This window comes from Rutilus rutilus (genome assembly GCF_951802725.1).
Source record: "Rutilus rutilus genome assembly, chromosome: 17".
NCBI lineage: Eukaryota > Metazoa > Chordata > Actinopteri > Cypriniformes > Leuciscidae > Rutilus > Rutilus rutilus.
The window spans coordinates 3225757-3244985 of record NC_140230.1 but is presented as its reverse complement, the minus strand read 5'-3'; the positions used below and the strand labels follow the sequence as shown (position 1 = coordinate 3244985).

The 19229-nt window shown below is 38.2% G+C and overlaps 1 protein-coding gene across 1 annotated transcript in view; it reads right to left on the bottom strand.

Moving 5' to 3' along the window:
- The window catches only part of grik3 (glutamate ionotropic receptor kainate type subunit 3), a 155960-nt gene that overhangs the window by 21375 nt on the left and 115356 nt on the right, over positions 1-19229 (bottom strand). Inside the window, exons 10-12 of the mRNA XM_084386085.1 lie at positions 18372-18575; positions 5550-5773; positions 1112-1230 (exon numbers count right to left, since the gene is read on the bottom strand). Of these exons, the coding sequence (XP_084242211.1) occupies positions 1112-1230; positions 5550-5773; positions 18372-18575 (547 nt within the window). The remainder of the gene's footprint in view (positions 1-1111; positions 1231-5549; positions 5774-18371; positions 18576-19229) is intronic.

Below are 19229 nucleotides of genomic sequence, written 5' to 3'. Positions count from 1 at the left end.
TGGTCGTTCAATCACGTCGGTTAATGATGTCACGCAGATGGTGGAGTAATAACTACTTTTAATGAATCTGTTTGAGACTGAATTAACGCTAGATGTTTTTCTATAAATTACGGACATGGCATCTGAGGACTATTTCTCACTTTTCTCAGATATTTTGCTTTATTTCCAGATTCAGTCAAAGGCTCGTTCTTACGCACTAGAGCATGTTCGCACATGCGCACTCTTCAAAAATGACGCTTTAAATCTCTTGACAAACTAAAAGATGTAAATGACATTTGTCCTCTATAACCACAGGTCGAGATCTGTCGTTTTAAACACAACTCTACGATGCTGTTTGCGAATGTTCATCAGATCGATGGTTTCTGGAAACACCGACTCGTTGAACTGCTGATAACGACAGAACTTGCGACCATAGTGGGCTAATGATGCTTTCGGGAAACACACTCCTGCGCATGACCAACATAAAATAATCAGAGAAGTGTTACTGTCTTCAGTACTATCATTAGGCTCATTTTTGTTCGAGTTCGCTGTAGTAGATTACCGGTCCACTATGAAAAGTGGATGTTGTCTGATTTAACATCTCTTTTCTTACTCTGCCCCTGACAGTAACTGCCTACACTCATCTACATTCAAGGCAAAGTCATTGGCATCTCCAAAAAAAAAGCCTATATTAATTTCCCTATGATTCCCATGCTCGTGTCCCTCTGAAGCTGCACGTCAGCCATGGTGAACGACTGAAACGCTGTATTGAGACATGCAATAAACAAGAACCAGACGAACCACAGAGACGTCCCACTGTGCCTGTGCTACCATTGAAACAGTCTTCTGTCGACTGTCATCCCAACCTCAAACTCACAATCCTGAAGGTCTCTGAGTGTCAGCAAACAAACGCTGCTGTTATCCCTCTAACCTGCCAGTGTGTGTGACAGATGTTTGACACCCCTCATCCCCGCCTCACTGACAAGCAAGACGAATGCTCCCTCCTCTTGTCAGAAGAGTCTGAACTCTGTGGTTTTGACAGGTAAAGGGTTGAAGACAGTCACATCACTCTGTTGTCAGGTTGTTTGGCTTGTTTGGAAAGTGTGTTGAGTTTGCAGAAGAAGAAGCGTACCTTGCTGCATGAGGGAGCCCACGCCAAACCAGAAGCTGTTGAGGAGCGTGAAGTTGTTCTCCACCACATCGGAGCCTGGGTTACACGGATGGGCGTCGTACCACTCGTACGGGCTGAACCTGAAGCGAGAACCAGAGAGTGTCTATGTGGTGTTTTTAATATGCTTTAATTACACCATTGCTGAGTATTTTCTCCTTAAAACTGCAGTGAACCAAAGGCAGTCTCTTTGTTTTTTCTTCAATATGTAATTTTGGTGATCAAAGATTAGTTTTAAGGGATACAATTATTGACTACAGGGAGACTTTAAGACATTTTACTGTAAAATCTTAAATGGTCAAATAATTTTCGCTACAAACCAGTGTGTTTATAATTATGTTGTTTATAAGTCTATGTGGTGTTTTTTAATGTGCTTTAAGACAAAGCATGTGTAAGTTCATAAGTCGACAGCATTGCTGAGTATTTCCTCCTTAAAACTGCAGTGAACCAAAGACAGTCTCAAAAACACGCTTTGAAATCGCTGGTGTTTCTGACGTCACAAACTACCTTGTAACCAATCAGATCAACGTGTGATCGTCAACCAGTGGATCTCTGAGCTGAGTGAGTGAGTGGAGGCGGGGCTCATTTGCATATTTATAGAACCGCGTATACTAAATGAGGCGAGGGTGTCGAGTTGCACTCAAGCTATTTTAAGGCATGAAGATTGTTTTTCAAGGAAAAACATTTAAATATGTCATTTTGGTGATCAAAGATGAGTTTTAAGGAATACAATTATTGACTACAGGGGGACTTTAAAACTGTAGTTCTGGACCACAAATGACACCAAATTGATTTGTAATAAAAATTATTTCCCAAACTTTGAAACTTTGTGACATTTTGAAAATTACTGGAGAAAGAGCCAGATTTGCATGAGCAAACACCACTTACTGGTATATTTCTGTAATTTAGTCATTAATGTTTCATATTGTGAGATCTGCTAATAAAGTGCACGGTGTCCTTTAAGCAGACTGTATTAATGGCTTTTGATTCCTAACCATGAACTCTTAGTATTAGAGTAGCACTTTACTTTAAACTAGACTTTACAATCGTTCCAGAGGCGTTTATAACCCCAGGGAAATGTATCACAGATTGGCCACTTCAGGGCATTTTGTTCAAATCATGGCAAGTATCTCACTTTCTGTGACAAGAGTGCAGTGTCTCAGCTCTTCTCAACAGCTTGTTAAACTATAACATAATTAACTCTGGACACTCCCAGCAACTGCAGATGTGTGTAATTTCCCTTTTAACACCTGTCCTTTAACATCGACAGTCTGGAAGCAGATGCTTCAGAAGATGAGAGACGCAGGTATTGTCAAGGGACTTGTTAGCAGAGCTCAAGCATCGTTGCAGGATTACACTGGTCTGTGTGCATGTTTTCACTCATTACCAGGGGAAAAAAAAAGAATAGGAAAAGTCTGCATGTCTGGTAATACATCACTGTGTATTACTTTTTCACTGTCTCATGTTAAAGATGATATGTTATGTAATTGTTTTAAAACTATCTCATAATCTTATTGTACAGAGACATCAATAAATATGCCTTTCTCTGGATGATTTCCCTGAAAAGTGCAAAAAATATGCTTGAAAACATTTCTCTGTTTGTTTTAACATCCCGACCAGCTGATATAGCAACTGGCTCGACCAATGGCGTGAGTTTAGGGCTGGGCCATCTGTTTATTCAACCAATGGCAGACTGGGAGTGTTTTGGATGTTTGACATTTTACTTTATTTATTTATTTAATTCAGTTTGGATATGCTTGTGTCACAGAACATACACATTTCACTTTTAAATAGAAGAAATAAGCAAGTAACAAAATATAAATGAATCATTTAAAATACCCTTGATAATAAGTATATCCTGTACATACAGTAGTTTCCATCTTCTATGTGGAACAAGCACATTTCTTAAGCTAAAGATTTCAGTCTGTATGGTCTTCACATTAGGACATCCTCCAACTCCAGTAATTTGTTAAAACAGCACCTCAGACTAAAATGCTCCAGGTCTCATGAAAAACAATGTCAGGTTTCAGATCTCAGGTCTCATACAATAAAGCATTGGACGAAACAAGTAAGACATAAAGGCATCAGACATAACACATTATTATCACAAAAAGGTACTCTTGCACCTTCAAAAATCCATGTATCCCCTAGTAATACACTGCACAGTTTCATGTGCTGCCTGTGCCAATTGGCAAAAGTTTAAGTTGCATCTAATTATGGCAATATAATAAATACTGTATGTTGCAGTTTTGTCGGATGCCTTTACGCCTGAAGCCGTTTCGCCTGATGCCTAATTGTACGAGACCTGAGAGCTGAAACCTGGTGTGTTTTTCACGAGACCTGAAGCCTTTTAGTCTGAGGCATGGAGCAGTTTCACCAGACGGCTGAGGATCTCCGAGATGTACAGTAAGTCTGACTTCTGAAACGTCTCTAGTGTCTGAACTCTTCATTAATGGTCAGTCTGAAAGGCCCTTCAGTGAGAGCCGCTAAACACTTCGGGTGCTCCTACAAATAATGGCATCGCCTCTCAAAGGACCCTCAAGCGGGGTGTTAAAAACCTGTTTTGAAAGCAGTCTTTATATGATTGACTGGACTGCAAATTGTGTGATATGAACTTTTAATAGCAGTTTGATCTGTGGCAGCTTTTATGGCAACCCGTCCTCACTCTCGCAATACAGACACCGAACGTCTCCTACCTACTGCTTTCAGTGAGAAACCTTTGCTGTAAACAGACTGACGTGAACGGGCAAGGGACTTCACCAGACATGATATGTTGGTGTATGATTTTTAAAGTTTGAATGTATACTGACATAATTTGACATTAACAGGCAGAGAAAAGCACAATCACAATAAGCTCTATATATGTATTCCAAACTGCAACATTGCAAGTCTTCAGAGGCCAATTATTTCTTTGTTACAAACCTAAAATGTGTTCAATGTCCAAATCTACCATGACGCTCAAATTCAATTAAAAAATCGCCGCCTGCCATTGGCTTTCGTGCGTCTCATGAACGATTGAGACATGCTCAAGTTCAGAGGGGAACATTTAGAAATTCTATTAACTGTGTGTAACATTGCAACTAATGTCAACTAACTCTCATTAGAGTATTAGTAGACTGTCTGCTTAATATCTGCCAACTCTTTATTTTGATGCTCCTCAACAGACATTCTACTGACTATAAGTAACTTTGCAAGTTCATTTCAACTTATTCTAGCAACCCGAACCCTAACCTATCAGTCTACCCGTACTGTAATGAGAGTTAGTTGACATGTAGTTGCAAAGTTGCTTGTAGTTAGCAGAATGTCTGTTGGGGAATATCAAAATTAAGACTAACCGCATTCTCAGTTTCACTCTGTCTCACACAAAGCTATCGTATGGCTTTGACAGGTCTTACTATTCAGCATGAATACTTCTATAGAGCTTTTTTGTCATTTTGTGAAGAAAATAATTGTGACTGTACTTTCATCTGCCTGTTACATGTTTAATAATGTAAAAAAAAGTTGGTAGGTTTAAAGCTTCTGTCTTCAAAGATATCTACACTGTAAATAAAAATATAATCTTTCTTACCTAAAAATATCAGAATATTTTAAGAAACTTCATGATGATAAAAATAAATAAATAAAATGACAGCAATGTTACTCATTAAAAGCAATGGGCTTTCGGGTATGTCAGTAAACAGACGCTATATGGCCTTTGGTGTCGTTATAACACACATATAACTCTTGGACATACAGTATTCCTGTAGCTCTAACAATAAAGCATGCAACTAACAATGCCAAGTTCATGGGTTTGATTCTCAGGGAATGCATACATTGATTAAATACCTTAAATTAAATGTAAATCGGCAAAATGCCAAATGTATGAATATTTACAAGTAAAGTCAACATTTCACTATGGTGGTCCTTAAAAGCATTTGGACAAGCTACACATAAAGAAGTATGAAAGTCCTTAAACCATATCAAATCAAGAGTCATCTGGAAACAATTGATTCTACAGCTTTTGTCAGATTCAAATAAATGTATCTAAGCAGTTTTTATTTTGTATTATTTTTTTGCAAGATGACACAATGGAATATGGGCTATTTGAAAATGTGGTTATTATTGTATTTTCTGATGATGGTGTTATGCAGGTGTTACACTCTTCTGAATATTTGCCATTTGCATGTAGCACTTAAGTACAGTTGCTAGGCAGTTGTCAAGCAGTTTTTTTTTTATGTCCACAGAAATCCCACCAGAAAACCTCTTTGATATTCTAATCCCTAGGTAAGGTTTGGTCTCTTAGCCTTAGCAAACACCACTAATAATGCATAACTGCTTGCCCTTTGATGCTTTACTGAGTGAATTCAAAGCAAATTTCTCAAGGTGCCATGAAGGTTAATAGTCACAGTGTGTTATCGCTCACCTGGCGATGACGAAGAGGACACAGCTGACTCCCAGGTAGGCCAACAGAATGTAGATCCAGATATCAGGGGTCATGGGGTCCAGGAACGAGAAGAAGCCGGAGTTGGTGCTGTTGGGTCTACGGTACAGGATACTGATGCCGGTGTTCAGGAAAGGTTTGGAGAAGTCGATAGCTTTCTCCCGCATATAGGTGATTGTGAGAGGAGCCACGGCAAGATCAGCCCTCTAGGGGACAGACAGACAAAATGAACTGAAGACGTGTTTGGAAACAAACAACATAGAATTGACAGTCTAGTCAATGCTATTCTTTGATATTCGACATGAAACCATGCCCTAACGTGACATATTTTCAAATGAAACAGGATCTCTTGAACTTGAACTTGACTAGACATCACAAATGAACTCATGAAAAGTGCAAAATTATATTAGTTTGCTTCTTGCATGTTTCACTGCACTTTAAAAAAAAACATATTGCAGCAGGAAATGAAATGTCCAGTGAGTGGCTTTAAAGGCGTTTGAAAATAACGTCGCATCTACACTAAACTCTACACTAAACCTAACCGATAGTGTTAACTAGAGCTGCACGGTTCTGGATAAAATGAGAATCATGATTTTTCTGTTTCAGATAGAGATCATGATTCCCCCACGACTCTGAACAGACAACTAAATTACTAGCGGTTCTGACAAAATATTATTTGTTGCAGTCTATTTAATTTAATTAATTAAAAATATTTTTTTTTAAACGGTTGAGTGAATGATTCAATGACTCACTCATAAAGACTTCACTTGTTTCATTACTGGATGAATCAGTGTTTTTGAACAAATCTCTTGAATTTAATGATTCAAGGACAAATACACATTGCTAACAGTCACTTGCAATCGATGTAATTGTTATTTGAAGCACCAAGTTGCTTACAAAAGGTGATTTGCTCTATTCTGATCACTATTGTAGACATCGGTGAACTATAATATTTTATACCAGTACTTCTGTGATAATCTGAATTATTGTAAGACAGAAATATGAAACTGTGTGTTTGAAAAGACTGTTTGTGAAGCTGTTTAATACCTAAACATGACAACTGCTCTCTCTGGTCAGCAGCAGCGCAAACGCTCATCCGGAAGTTCTGGTCTGATTTTGTCAATGGTTTAATAGACAGAGTTGAACCGTTGTCATTTAGGAATAAGATCTGGTGGGTGTTTGAATCGAGATAGCAATCTTTTAACAAATAATCATAGAGTTAACAAACTCACATGTGAGATAAAACACATGCGCTAAAGCAACAGTACAGAGCATTTTAGCTGCTTCTGCAATTCTTTGAGCACATTCACGAGTTTGCAGTCATTTATAAAAGATTATGGTAACACTTTACAATAAGGTGCATTAGTTAACATTGAAAAATATGTTAAAAAACTTCTTCAGCATTTATTAATCTTATTAATTTCAGCATTTACTAATACATTATTAAAATCAAAGGTTGTATTTGCAAACATTAGTTAATGCACTGTGAACTAACATGAACAAACAATGAACAGCTGTGTTTTTATTAACTAACATTAATAATAGTGATGGGGACGAGACCGCCTATGCCGAGTCCGAGTCAAGATCGAGTCTTTGAAGGGTCGAGTCCGAGTCGAGACCGAGTCTTTAGGAGTCGAGACCAAGACCATAAAAACATGTCAGTTTTCATATCCATGATTTAATATCACCCCAGTTAATAATCAACAGTTAGGCCTACAGACTAAGCTAGATTGGGAATTGTTTAGAGGAGCAGTCTTAACGTCTTAATATGGACAAATTTTCTAGTGGTATGTATTCTAGTGGACTAGTGATGGGGACGAGACTGCCTATGCCGAGACCGAGTCAAGACCGAGTCTTTGAAGGAACAAGTCCGAGACGAGTCCGAGAAAGCAGATATCGGTCTCGAGTCCGGTCTCGGACATCACTAATTAATAAAGATGATTAAATACTGTAACAAATGCATTGTTAGTTCATGTTCGTAACTGTAATACATTAACTAATGTTAACTAATGAACCTTATTGTAAAGTGTTACCAAGATTATTCCTTTCCTGAAATACAACAAAGATTACAAACTTTTTGTTGTGTTTTGTTTCCTAATAATGCGCACAGATGAAACCATTCACAGTAAGACTCGGGATGTGTATTAAGAAAGTGAATAGAGGCCATTTTGATTTCATGATTTAAAATTTTCATTTTTAATGAAAGTATCTCTGTACTAATGTTGATGCAATTACAGTCTGTATGACGAAACAGAGCAATATATAATCATAATATAACTGTTACCAGAAATGATGTGAAAAGGTCCTTCTTGTGAGAAATATAGATATGACAGCATACAAACCATTCTGTCACACTCCGAAACACGGGCAAATTCACACCCCAGAGGCTCAAAGTCAGTATTGCCAAGGTGACTCAACTGTTGAAACAAGTGGCCTAGTTTCCTCGCTGTCTGCTATTCCATTCCCTCCCTCTCGATGACTCGCGAGAGCAGGGAGGCGTTCGCTCGCTGATATCTGGATGCATATTTAGAAGGTCACCATTTACATCGCCTTACCCTGCTTCCTTCTCTCCAGGGTTGGACAGGAGGTTAATGAAACCAGCTGCTCGGTGCACGCTTCACCGAGTCCTTCCCCAGAACATGATGAAACTCGCAAAGGGGTTCAGACTCCGCTTTTACAAAATACTGCAATCCAACCACCATGAACTGAAGTATTTTCATCACAACGTGATGTCCTTGCTTTCTTCTACCACACTTTCTGTGACATTTCATTGCTGTGACCCGTACTGGTTGAATTGTATTGCCTTTCTTTGTATTGTTCCGTCTCTCCTGCAGGCTTTGGTCTCTTTCTTCTGGACAGTGGTAATGAAAAGAGCCTTAAAAATATAGTGCGGCGTGTGGCTAACAAGGGGAAAGGAATAAAACCAAGAGAAAGGAAACCTCCAGTGTGTCCACTGCCTGCAATCTCTTTAAATATTTAGATTAACAACCCCCGTGTTTTTCTTTTGTCCTCTCGCAGTGACCATTCAAGACACGGACTCTCGTGCAGGAAAAGGAAATCCCTGCTGAAAACACTAGCATGATGTGTTCAAAACAAAGGCGTAGCTTTGATTTCGCTGAATCATGGGAGTTGTTCGTCTTCACCTCTACAGCCGGTGGAGAATACGACAGAAATCATATTCATGGATGACCGGTAATGTATTTAAGATTTATTAGCGTTACGAAAGCCGTTAGCAATTATTGCTAATGAGAGACGAGCACGACACACGGCGGTGGAGCTTTTATTACACCGGTTTATCATATTAGATACATTTGAGCGTGTTGAAAGTTGTTATAATGCTTTGTGCGTTCACTCGTTAGCTACTATATGAGACGCTTGTTGCACGCTGCAGTGAGCGTGATCGATATTAGACGTGGTAAAACATGGTACTCGCGGTAAATCAAGAAAACAAGATTTAAACATGTGTTGAGCTGTATAGCTGTGATTAGTTTTCTGTCGATAAATGTATCCAAACAGTTGCTCTCCTGTCTAATAAAACATCTACCCCCGGTTTCACAGACAAGGCTTAAGTCTAGTCCTAGACTAAAATGTAAATCTGAGCTATTTCAACTGAAAGAAACTTGCACTGACTGATCTTAAAACATGTCAGTGCATTTGTTTTGTCTTAAGATGCACACCAGTAATGCCTTTTTCTAAGGCATGTTTATAAAAATTACTTAAACGCCTAATTGAACTATGACCTAATCCTGGCTTAATCTAAGCCCTGTCTGTGAAACCAGGCCATAATATATTAATGCATCTTTGATGTTTCCATGGTTTCTACAAAACAAAACCGGAAATCGAGGGAAACGCGGGTATGATGTCATTGGCACGGTCCGTGTCCTGGTTAAAACTGCTTATTTCTCTGGATTTAAACATTCTTAGAAACATTTGGGATAATGTAAGTACACAAGTCAACAAAATATATAACATTGTTCTAGTGGTTTTTGGATCCAAAAATCTTACATAGTGTGCTTTTAAGGCATTGAGCATGAATTAATGCATACTAGTGGACCTGTATTATAAAGTGTTACCAGTTATTCTTATGTTTACTTTATAAAAATAACGGCAGATTTCGCAGCAAAAGACACGTGAAGCACGAGCTGAAGATGTACGTTTGTACAATTATACTAAAACATCTTTTACTTGCTAAAAAAGTCTAAACTATCAATCAGATGACAGAAGGACTGTAGTAGATAATGTGCATCAGGTTTAAAGGGGTCATCGGATGCAAAATTCGGATGCAGTTGCTCATTATCATTTAAAGAGACATGCACCTCATTATCATTTAAAGAGACATGCGCCGAAACGGGTCGCTGTGAACAGAGCTGTTTCTGAGGAGGTAAAAGGATGTTGTTTTACACAACCATTGAGGAATTTTAATCAAAGTATGTTACAAACTTTACATGAAGACCCTAAAGAATCATCCCGACTTTCGATGACCCCTTTAATAATGTAGATTATTTAGAAGCCTGACTTGCCTCTAAATGATCAACATGATCAAAGCTTTGCTGATTTGCGAATCAAATATGATACAGTACGCTTTATAGGGTTAACATCATGGATATAATGCACATTTATGGTAATTCATGCTGTATTAGGGTAGGTAAACCACTTTAGCTAATATCATACAGCAATGGTTTCCTTTAACAAGGAGGTTACCAAATTGTATAGCGGGACTGTCATTTTATAAAAACAAATGCATTTGGATGAGAGAGAGATAATTGTGCCAAAGCCAGAGCCAGGTTTGAGACACAACATCAATATTCGCTCATGGACAATGGACATGTCAATATCTTCTGTGATAATCCTTTAAGGACTTGTCTTTGCTTGTCAGGTCGTAACGAGAATGATTTAGCTTGGCAAAGTGCTCAGGACTGTGAAATGTATTAAAAGGTCCTACATAGTCCAAGTCAAAGTTAGTACAGCGAGACAATGAGCCAGCGCTGGTACATAACCTTCCGGCTTATCCACCGGAGCAAAGATTAATTACTATAACAGGAAGAAATGACATGCTAAGGCAGCCATTAATACTGGCATGGCTGGATGATTAATGAGATCATCAATTATAACTAAATCAAGTATAATAAGCCTGTTGCATCATTTAGCGCTTCCCCACCGTGACCTTTAGCTCTGGAGTGGGATTTGTGGCCACTTTTAGAAAAAAGAGAAAAATAAACTGTGATGTCCTACTTGACACAGCAGTCCTTATGACTTTAATTAATATCCAGTTGAGTATTTAAGAAGCGCTCGTTTTCTTTGGCATTACAGCTCTCGAATGCTGCTCTCCACCATAAAATAAACACAACATAAATATTTAAAGCTCTTGTCTTTATTTGGACATCATATATTCCTGGAGTCTCGGATCTAACTCCCGCGAGTGATCCATAATCTCCCAGAAATCTGTCGCTGTCACTGCAGCAGTCATAACACTTTCTCAATTTTCGTGTAACAAGAAAAGAGAATATATATTGTAAATCTATTACTGATTAATGTTGATAAATGTATTGCTGATTATTGCTGTGTGGCGAGCAGGACGAGGTCGAGCGGCGCGAGGTCGGTGGCGTGATTACTGATGAGCGACGCACCGGTCTCGTATCTCTCACGGAGGAACGGAAGCATAAAGGAGGAGCGACGACAGTGAAGAGCGAGAGAGGACCAGGCCTGGACTTATGTTGTGTTTTGTTTATGTTTTATTATATGTGGCAGCGGTCGTCCGTGAGGGGCTGCTGTCTTTTACTTTCGTTTTGTATTTGTTTATTTATTTATTAAAATCTTTTGGAATGTTCGCCGGTTCCCGCCTCCTCCTTCCCATAACATCTAACTACGTTACATCCTGATTGAAAAAATTGGTCGCATTCACCAACCAAAAACCATACATACACAATATGTGTGAAATGTGCAGACTAATGTTTTCATGAACAAATCAGGATTCATCAGTAATTTTTATACTAATATATATTTAAAATTTACCAAAAAAATGATCAACAACTGAAACGTGTGAAGTATTATATTGAGAGTGTATTGTGTTTACTGAGAGCAACAAAGGCTGCCAATGCCCTTTTATGGATATAGATGGGCGTGTTTTATGCAAATAACTAACCTTGTGCATCCGTTTTCAGTCTTGATTTTGTTTTTGGGCCCTTCTAGAGCAGGTTTTAATACTTGAATGTTCAAAAACACATTATTTCCCCATATTCTCCATTGTTGCGGCTCCTCTCTTCCCAGTCTGTCAGTAACGCTCTGTTTAGTTCCTGTCTCTATGAAGCCCCTCCCTCTGAAAAGCACACTGTGCTCTGATTGGTCGACTGGAGCAGTGTGTTGTGATTGGTCGAGTGCTTCGAGTGTGTTTGGGAAATGTCCCGCCCCTTACCATAACCACCAGTTTAACACACTACTAACTACCTCAACCAGGCCCCGCCCCTTTATTCTGCATACTAATTATTTAAATGAGGAATATTGCGAAGTGTTTGTTCCCGGAAGAAACTCAAGACTACAATGGAGGCGTTTCAGGGAGTTCAGAAACACTGACACTGATATAGAGAAGAACTGGGACTTTTCAGAGCTTTTGCTGCTCAAACAGCAACATTACACACTAAAGAAAGACGAACACGGGAAAAATCTGTTAGGTGCTCTTTAAGAATTAAGTCATGTGTACGTGAAATTAGTTTTTGATGAGATGATCTCCTGTGCGTATAAGAATGAATACTCAATTATCAGTGAATGTGACCCAGTGATTTTTGGCAGTGGGACTCCTCTCGCTGACATTTTGTTTTTTGATTTTGTTTTATTTGTACCGCATTTCTGTTTATCCTTCATTATACGGTGCTTGTTGACCTACAAAGACGAATGAAGACGTCTGACTTATTTTGATAAACCTACAAGAGCACCGTGCCGTTAAATAGATGTACTAGGGCAAAGGCGTTTGGTAATTCAGTTATGAAACCATGATTTATGAGAACACGCTGGGTGACAGCTAAAATGTATCACCCTATGATTTAATGGCACTTTATCAGCCGAAAACAACCCCGTACTAATCCGTTGTTGCTTGTTGTCTTCTTTAAATCTGCGAGCCCTCGATGGATGACCCCACACGCGTATGTCACGGGCAGCAATAACACACACTCATCGTGTAAAGAACAATACCGAAGTAATGAAAATTCTGTAAGAGCTAATAAAAATACTGATGAAAATAAATTGAGCTGATAAATAACTTTGACAAGAGCCATTAATAACAGCCTCTCAGTTCCCCCGTTCTCTCTCAACACGGGCTCTCGAGCAACCGAGTTCTTGTCTATAACTGAAAATAGTCTGTGTTTCATGCAGCTTATTCTGACACAGGCAATCAGAAGTTCATCGAAATAACTTCGGAAATCTCATTCCATTAAAAAAAATTTCCTTCTGCGCTCAAGTCTTAAATTGTTTTCATGAAAGGCTCAAGCTGCAACATTTGGTGAGAATCGGTTGAGAAATCACCGAGTCCATAAATCCGTCTTCAGAGATAAGGCTTTGAGTTTACTCACATGAAAACACTCTATCTAGCTCAGCCTCGTGTGGCAGGCCGAGGTCAGGTCCCAGAGCTTGTTTCTTAGTTTGCTTTTCAGGTCTGCTGATTCCAGATCAGCTTATCTATATAGACAGCAGCAAGAAGGGCACTCAGCCGCAAAATGAGTGCTCCTAAAAATACACACGCACCTTCGATACTGCGCAGGCCATCTGATAAGGCTCAAGTATACTACACACCCATTGAGCCCGAGGCTTAAAACATTCGTTGGGAAACTAAAACTGGTCGAATTCTCAAGAGGGATATTTATAGAAAAGCAATGATTAGAAACACCATGAGATCACAGGCAGATGAAGCTGAGAGTCGGAGTTTGGCTGTGGTAACTATTGCAAGTGAGCTTGTTTATTAATTTTGACACGTTCATAAGCGACCGCCAAGCCCATTTGTATTCACCGGTTTAGTGTGTAACCTGCCATCAGCAAATGAAGATCCAGCAGCCCCGGCGCGAAAACTAATTTGGCGTATCTGGTATTACCTCTGATTGTGGGGGCGATGAGATCCTCGTTCACACGGATCTGCGAAAACCAATAAAAACGCTGTATTCTGATGCCATAGCAGTAGATGGCGATGTCACTTTGTAAAGAAACACTACTGAACACGTCACACGCTTGTGCATGACCTCACCGTTTTCACAGATTTGAAATCCGTTTTCAAAAGTTTTTTAATTGTCTATTAATAAACAAGTGTTTTCTGTGTCGGCTGCAAAGATGAAGTCTGACTCGCGATCTTCGCAGTAGTGAACGCGCCGGAGAGAAATACACATTTCATACGGATTACATCGTTTTATTTAGTTTTGAATGGTTCTGTTTAAAAGTAAAGATTTCTGTAGATAATAGATATATTTCTATTTTTTTGTAGGTGTGTGAGGCGAGTAGGCTACCTTATACGTTAAATTTCGGTTCATGGATGATAGCTTAACGTTAGCTCCAGTTCAGGCGCTGGCGCCTCCATGTCGTGATTATTTATTGTCTGCTATATTTACTTTTTATTTATTAAATCGAGAAAATTGGATAATGAAACACTGATTAAAATTAAGATACAATTAATACAAAACGAAATTCGTTTTAAAGAAAGGCTTTGTGCTTTCTGTTTGAGGTCTCTGTGAAAGTTTTAAAGCAGTCTTTTAGTGCCGCTTTGAACGGTCGCGACGCGTCCGTAATGGAGAACTGTCACGTAAGATGGTAATATTATTATTATAAATAATAAATCGTGTAATAATCCCGCCCCCTTAATTAAGAGGCGATATTTGACCGGCATATCATCAAAATGTCCGGAAAACGAAACCTCTGCCGGTCACTATGACCGGCACCATTTTTTTCTAGCGGAAACTCTGATATATACCGAACACGTCACACGCTAGTGCATGACCTCACCGTTTTCACAGATTTGAAATCCGTTCTCAAAAGTTTGCATTTCCAGGCCCCACAATGCAGTTTTCGCATAAATTAACGACCAAACGCATAAAAAGTTTTCCATTTTTAGTTGAAAACGGTGTCGTGTAAACAGCGCCTCATTGTCTTGTTTGTCTCTTCTTAAATTAGACTATACCTAAAGGTATCTCACAAAATATTGAGCTACTCTAGATTCTGTTTAGTTATACTAGAAGAATTATTACCATTATTAATCCAGCTAAAAAAAGAATTACAGACTCATTGGCAACACCTCACAATAAAGTCCCATTAGTTAACGTTAGTTAATGCATTAACTAATATTAGCTAACAATAAGCAATACATTTGTTGCAGTTACATTTGTTACAAGGCCATAACATTAACAGATCTTTATTTGAATTATGTATTACTAAATGCTGCAATTAACATTAGATTAATAAATACTTTAGAAGTATTTTTCATTTTTATTTCACGTTATCCAGTGTAGTTAATGTTAACAAATATAACCGTATTGTATAGTGTTGCCAATTGATTTGCTCTTAGCGATAATTTTCATTATCCATGTCATTTTTATAAAGTGAAAACTCTATATCAAAACTATAAACACTATTCTTTGTTTGACTCAAGCTGCAAATATATTAATAATCCTTTGAAACCCGTAGCATGTGCTCATGTAGGATGTAACACTAGCATTGGAAAACCCTCACGATGTCATCACACCCAGTTATCACCACAACACAGTTAACACGGTTATCACTATCCCAACACTAGTATGAAAAATGGTTCACACACTAGTCAGAACCTCACAATGTATAAAAAACACAACAGACGGGTCCATTGGCTTCCAAAAAGGCCTTAAATTAGGGAAAAGGTACAGAAACGTGGAAGCAAGGAGAACTGGAATTGCAGAATCCAGTCATAAAAATGGAATTTACAGTGTCATGGAATTTGTAAATCCATGGAAATCCATAAAAAAGTTAAAACACTCAATCAAATCACGATATGGACGAGTATATGTGAATATTAAAGTGCATATACACACATTTTTATTTTTTTGTAAATGTTTTTTTATTTTTTGTAAAAGTTTGTGATTTTCACATGTTGGTTTGATTGCTTGTTTATAGTTTTGAGAAGATTTTTTGGGAAATGTGTCTTAGCAATTTAGGAAAAGCTGTGCTTTCTTCAAGCCACATGTCCATCTCCTTTCCTTTTTGCTTAGTCAAACAGAAGCCCCATCACACATTTACACATATCTATCGGCCAGTGTTTGTTTTGTTTAGCTGAACTCTGCTGAGGTTCCCCGAAATGTGAGGATTCACTGTTGCGACATGTTTTTTTCTCTGCTGTATGTTTTTTTGATGAACAACACTGGATGTCCATATTGTCTCACTGCTCGCTCTACACTCATTAGTTGACTCTGTCTGCCCGTGTCAGTGTGTCGGCAGCTCTCCTCTCGAATCGTGCGGGAGTGAACACACGTTATTGCTGTGAGGGAGTGAGGGTTCGAGACTACAGTCCTGAAAGCACAGGCCCTGTTTGGACTGAATAATTGCCTCATGCATACAACACTGGCTCAGTAAGATGTCCCTCGAATTCCTGCAGTGTGGTGTATAACAAATCATAGATCATTTGTCAAACAATTGCATTTGGATATATAAACAAGATTTACAGTAAGGTTAATAGACAAACTACCGTTCAAAAGTTGGGGGTCAGTAAGATAATACGTTTTAATGAAAGATAAGTTTTAATGTTTTTGAATATGCTCACCAAGGCTGCATTTATTTGATTAAAATACAGTATATACATCAATATTGTGAATTATTATAACTGGTATGTGATTTCCTTCAGAAATCATTCTAATATGCTGATTTCTATGCTGCTTCATATTTTTTTTTTTTTGGAAACCATGATACTTTTTTTTTCAGGTTTCTTTGATGAGCAGAAAGTCCAAAATAATTTATTTGAAAAAAAAAAAAAAAAAAAATTGTAACAATGTAAAATAATGTACTGTCATTTTTGTTCAATTTAAGGTATATATCCTTGCCAAAAAAAAAAATTTCAAAAAAAAAAAAGAAGTGTATATCATTAGTATATCAGTGGATTATATGGTGAAAGACAGTAGTTTCTGCCACTGAGTCAGTCTTTTTTTCCTTAGAATTTGACTTTATAACTCGTAATTTAAAGTTTATATCTCACGATTCTGAGAAAAGAATTGCGTGATATAAACTCGAAACTGCAAGAAAAAAAGTCAGAAGTTTATATATTACAATTCTGACTTTATAACGCAATTGAGAGTTTATATCATGCAATTCTGACTTTATACCTTGCAATTCTGAGAAATAAAGTCAGAATTGTGAGATAAAAAGTCGCAATTATCTTTTAAAATGTTTTATTCTGTGGCGGAAACAAGCTTCCATAATCTCAAACTCTGAACAGTAATGATCATTTTTGAAATGTGTTGTCATATGAGTGACATTTCATTAAATTTGTACATCTTATACCTTTTCACCTTCAGCAATACACACACACACATCTCCATGTTTGACTCCTCCGGCCATAATCCGTTTGTTCCCCTGAAGGTGACTGCAGTCAGGCCGGATCTGGCCGAAGCACAGGGAAGATTAAGTGGCACTGCAGTAAGTCACCTCTCCCAACCCTTCCAGCACCTCACCATTGACTCCCACCATATGACTTCCTCCACTAAATGCCACTTAAGCTATTACAGCTCTGCAGCCGCGGGCTTCTGGTGACCTGAGAGGGTGAGGACAGCGAAAGGGCGATGGGATGAGAAGCCCGTTCCTGAGACAGGACACCCCCAGCCTGACAGCACTGAGACCGGAGAGAATGGGCTCAGAGAATCAGCTTTCAGAATTGTCTAGTTCTGCTGACTCGATAGAGACGTTTAAACGTGTATTCGCTGTGGCAGCACTTGCCGCTGCGTCTTCGCGGCATGTCAGTGTGATCCAGGTGTGTTCTGTCACCTTTGCGGCACGCGTTTTGTGAGCGGAAGCAGTATTGGAGCGAGCAACACGTTTAGTTAATTGCGTTATTGTGTCATCTTGGCATTTTGTTTAGACATCAGAAAACAAGATGAAAGGCTTTATTAAAGTGGAAGGCAAAATTAAGGATGCAGGTACTAGTGAGCCTGAATCAGCAGAAACAGCAGATTTGTTATTTAAGGTGTTCTTCGGTCATTACTGACTGAAAAACCTTTACGTTTATGGTGTTTTTCTTTTTTTTTACTTCTTTGGAATAGTACGTAACAAAATATTACATAAAAAACATCAAACTAAAATGTAGTACATTCATTTCATTGACAAAAAAAAAAAAAAAAATTATAACTTATAACTATAAATTGTAACTTATACGTAAATGGTACGTAACTTATACAAAAAATATATTTTTGTGCATTTTTCATAACAATACACCTACAATTCAGTTACTTTTTTAAGTTCACTTTTTTCACTTTTTTTCACTTGAGCAATGATCTGCCAAGTGTCATCTTTGAAAAGAGATCAAACTTAAGTATGTGCTCTAAAGAACTCAAGATTTACCATAGTTTAAGTTAGAACATTCGTTTTCAGGTCTATGCTCAAAAAGTGAATAAAAGGATTATAAATACAGCGTAACTATGATTTTTTTATATATATAAAAAAATCCCCTAAAAATACAAAATATTACATAAAAAAAACATCAAACTAAAATGTAGTACATTCATTTCATTGACAAAAAAAATAAATAAAAATGTTTTTCATGTTTGACTGACACGTGAAGAGCACTAAAGGGTTACTACTTTGATGCTGAATACTTACGTGTTCCATGAGTTCCTTTATCATCCCATTCCACTGGCCTTTATCGTCTTGAAACCCATACTTTTCATCCTGCACCGGTTGGATCACGTAGGAGAAACCCAGAATGCTGGCCAACTCCTTAAGCAGGTCAATACAGAAGCCCTCAAAGCGGTCATTGCCGACGAGTTCCTTGTCAGACTTCTTAAGCATGACATATGGCTTCTCCTGTACAAAAACAAAATATCAAATGAGAAGCAGCTTCAGAGTTGAGATTTCTCATACTGTTCACTACACACACACACACACACACACACACCTAATCGAGTTCAAGTAGATACCACTGACAGCTGGCTCTGTGGGTAAAATGTTTTTGACATTATTCATAACACAAAGTTTATGTTAAAATTGAAGTGAGCAATTTATGTGCTACTAGTGCCACCAAACAGCAATTTGTTTGTCTGAATGGCCTGAGCAACACTGACTCACCAAATGATGTGATTGTGGGGCTGGACCGCCTCAAACCAGTTTGAAGCTGGTTTAAAAACAGGAATTATTTTTGCAATCCTATGTGGCACCCCGAGTGGCAAATAATGTATAGCTTAAAGTACAGTGTAAAGTAGTTTTATGATCCCACACCCTCAGACAAAAAGTACAAAAGCTGTCACTGGGACGGTACCCTACTAAATCTGCACCATTTATGGGTAAATAAGGTAAAAAGATGTAGCTTTTGAGAGGGTACCACCCAAGTGACAACTTTTGTACTTATTTTTATCTGAGAGTGTATAAAATGTCATTATGTATTACAATCTGCATTTTAAGTCATGATTTGTTAGGAAATTAGCATGTGTTATGCATTCCCATGTTATTTTCCGAAAACCT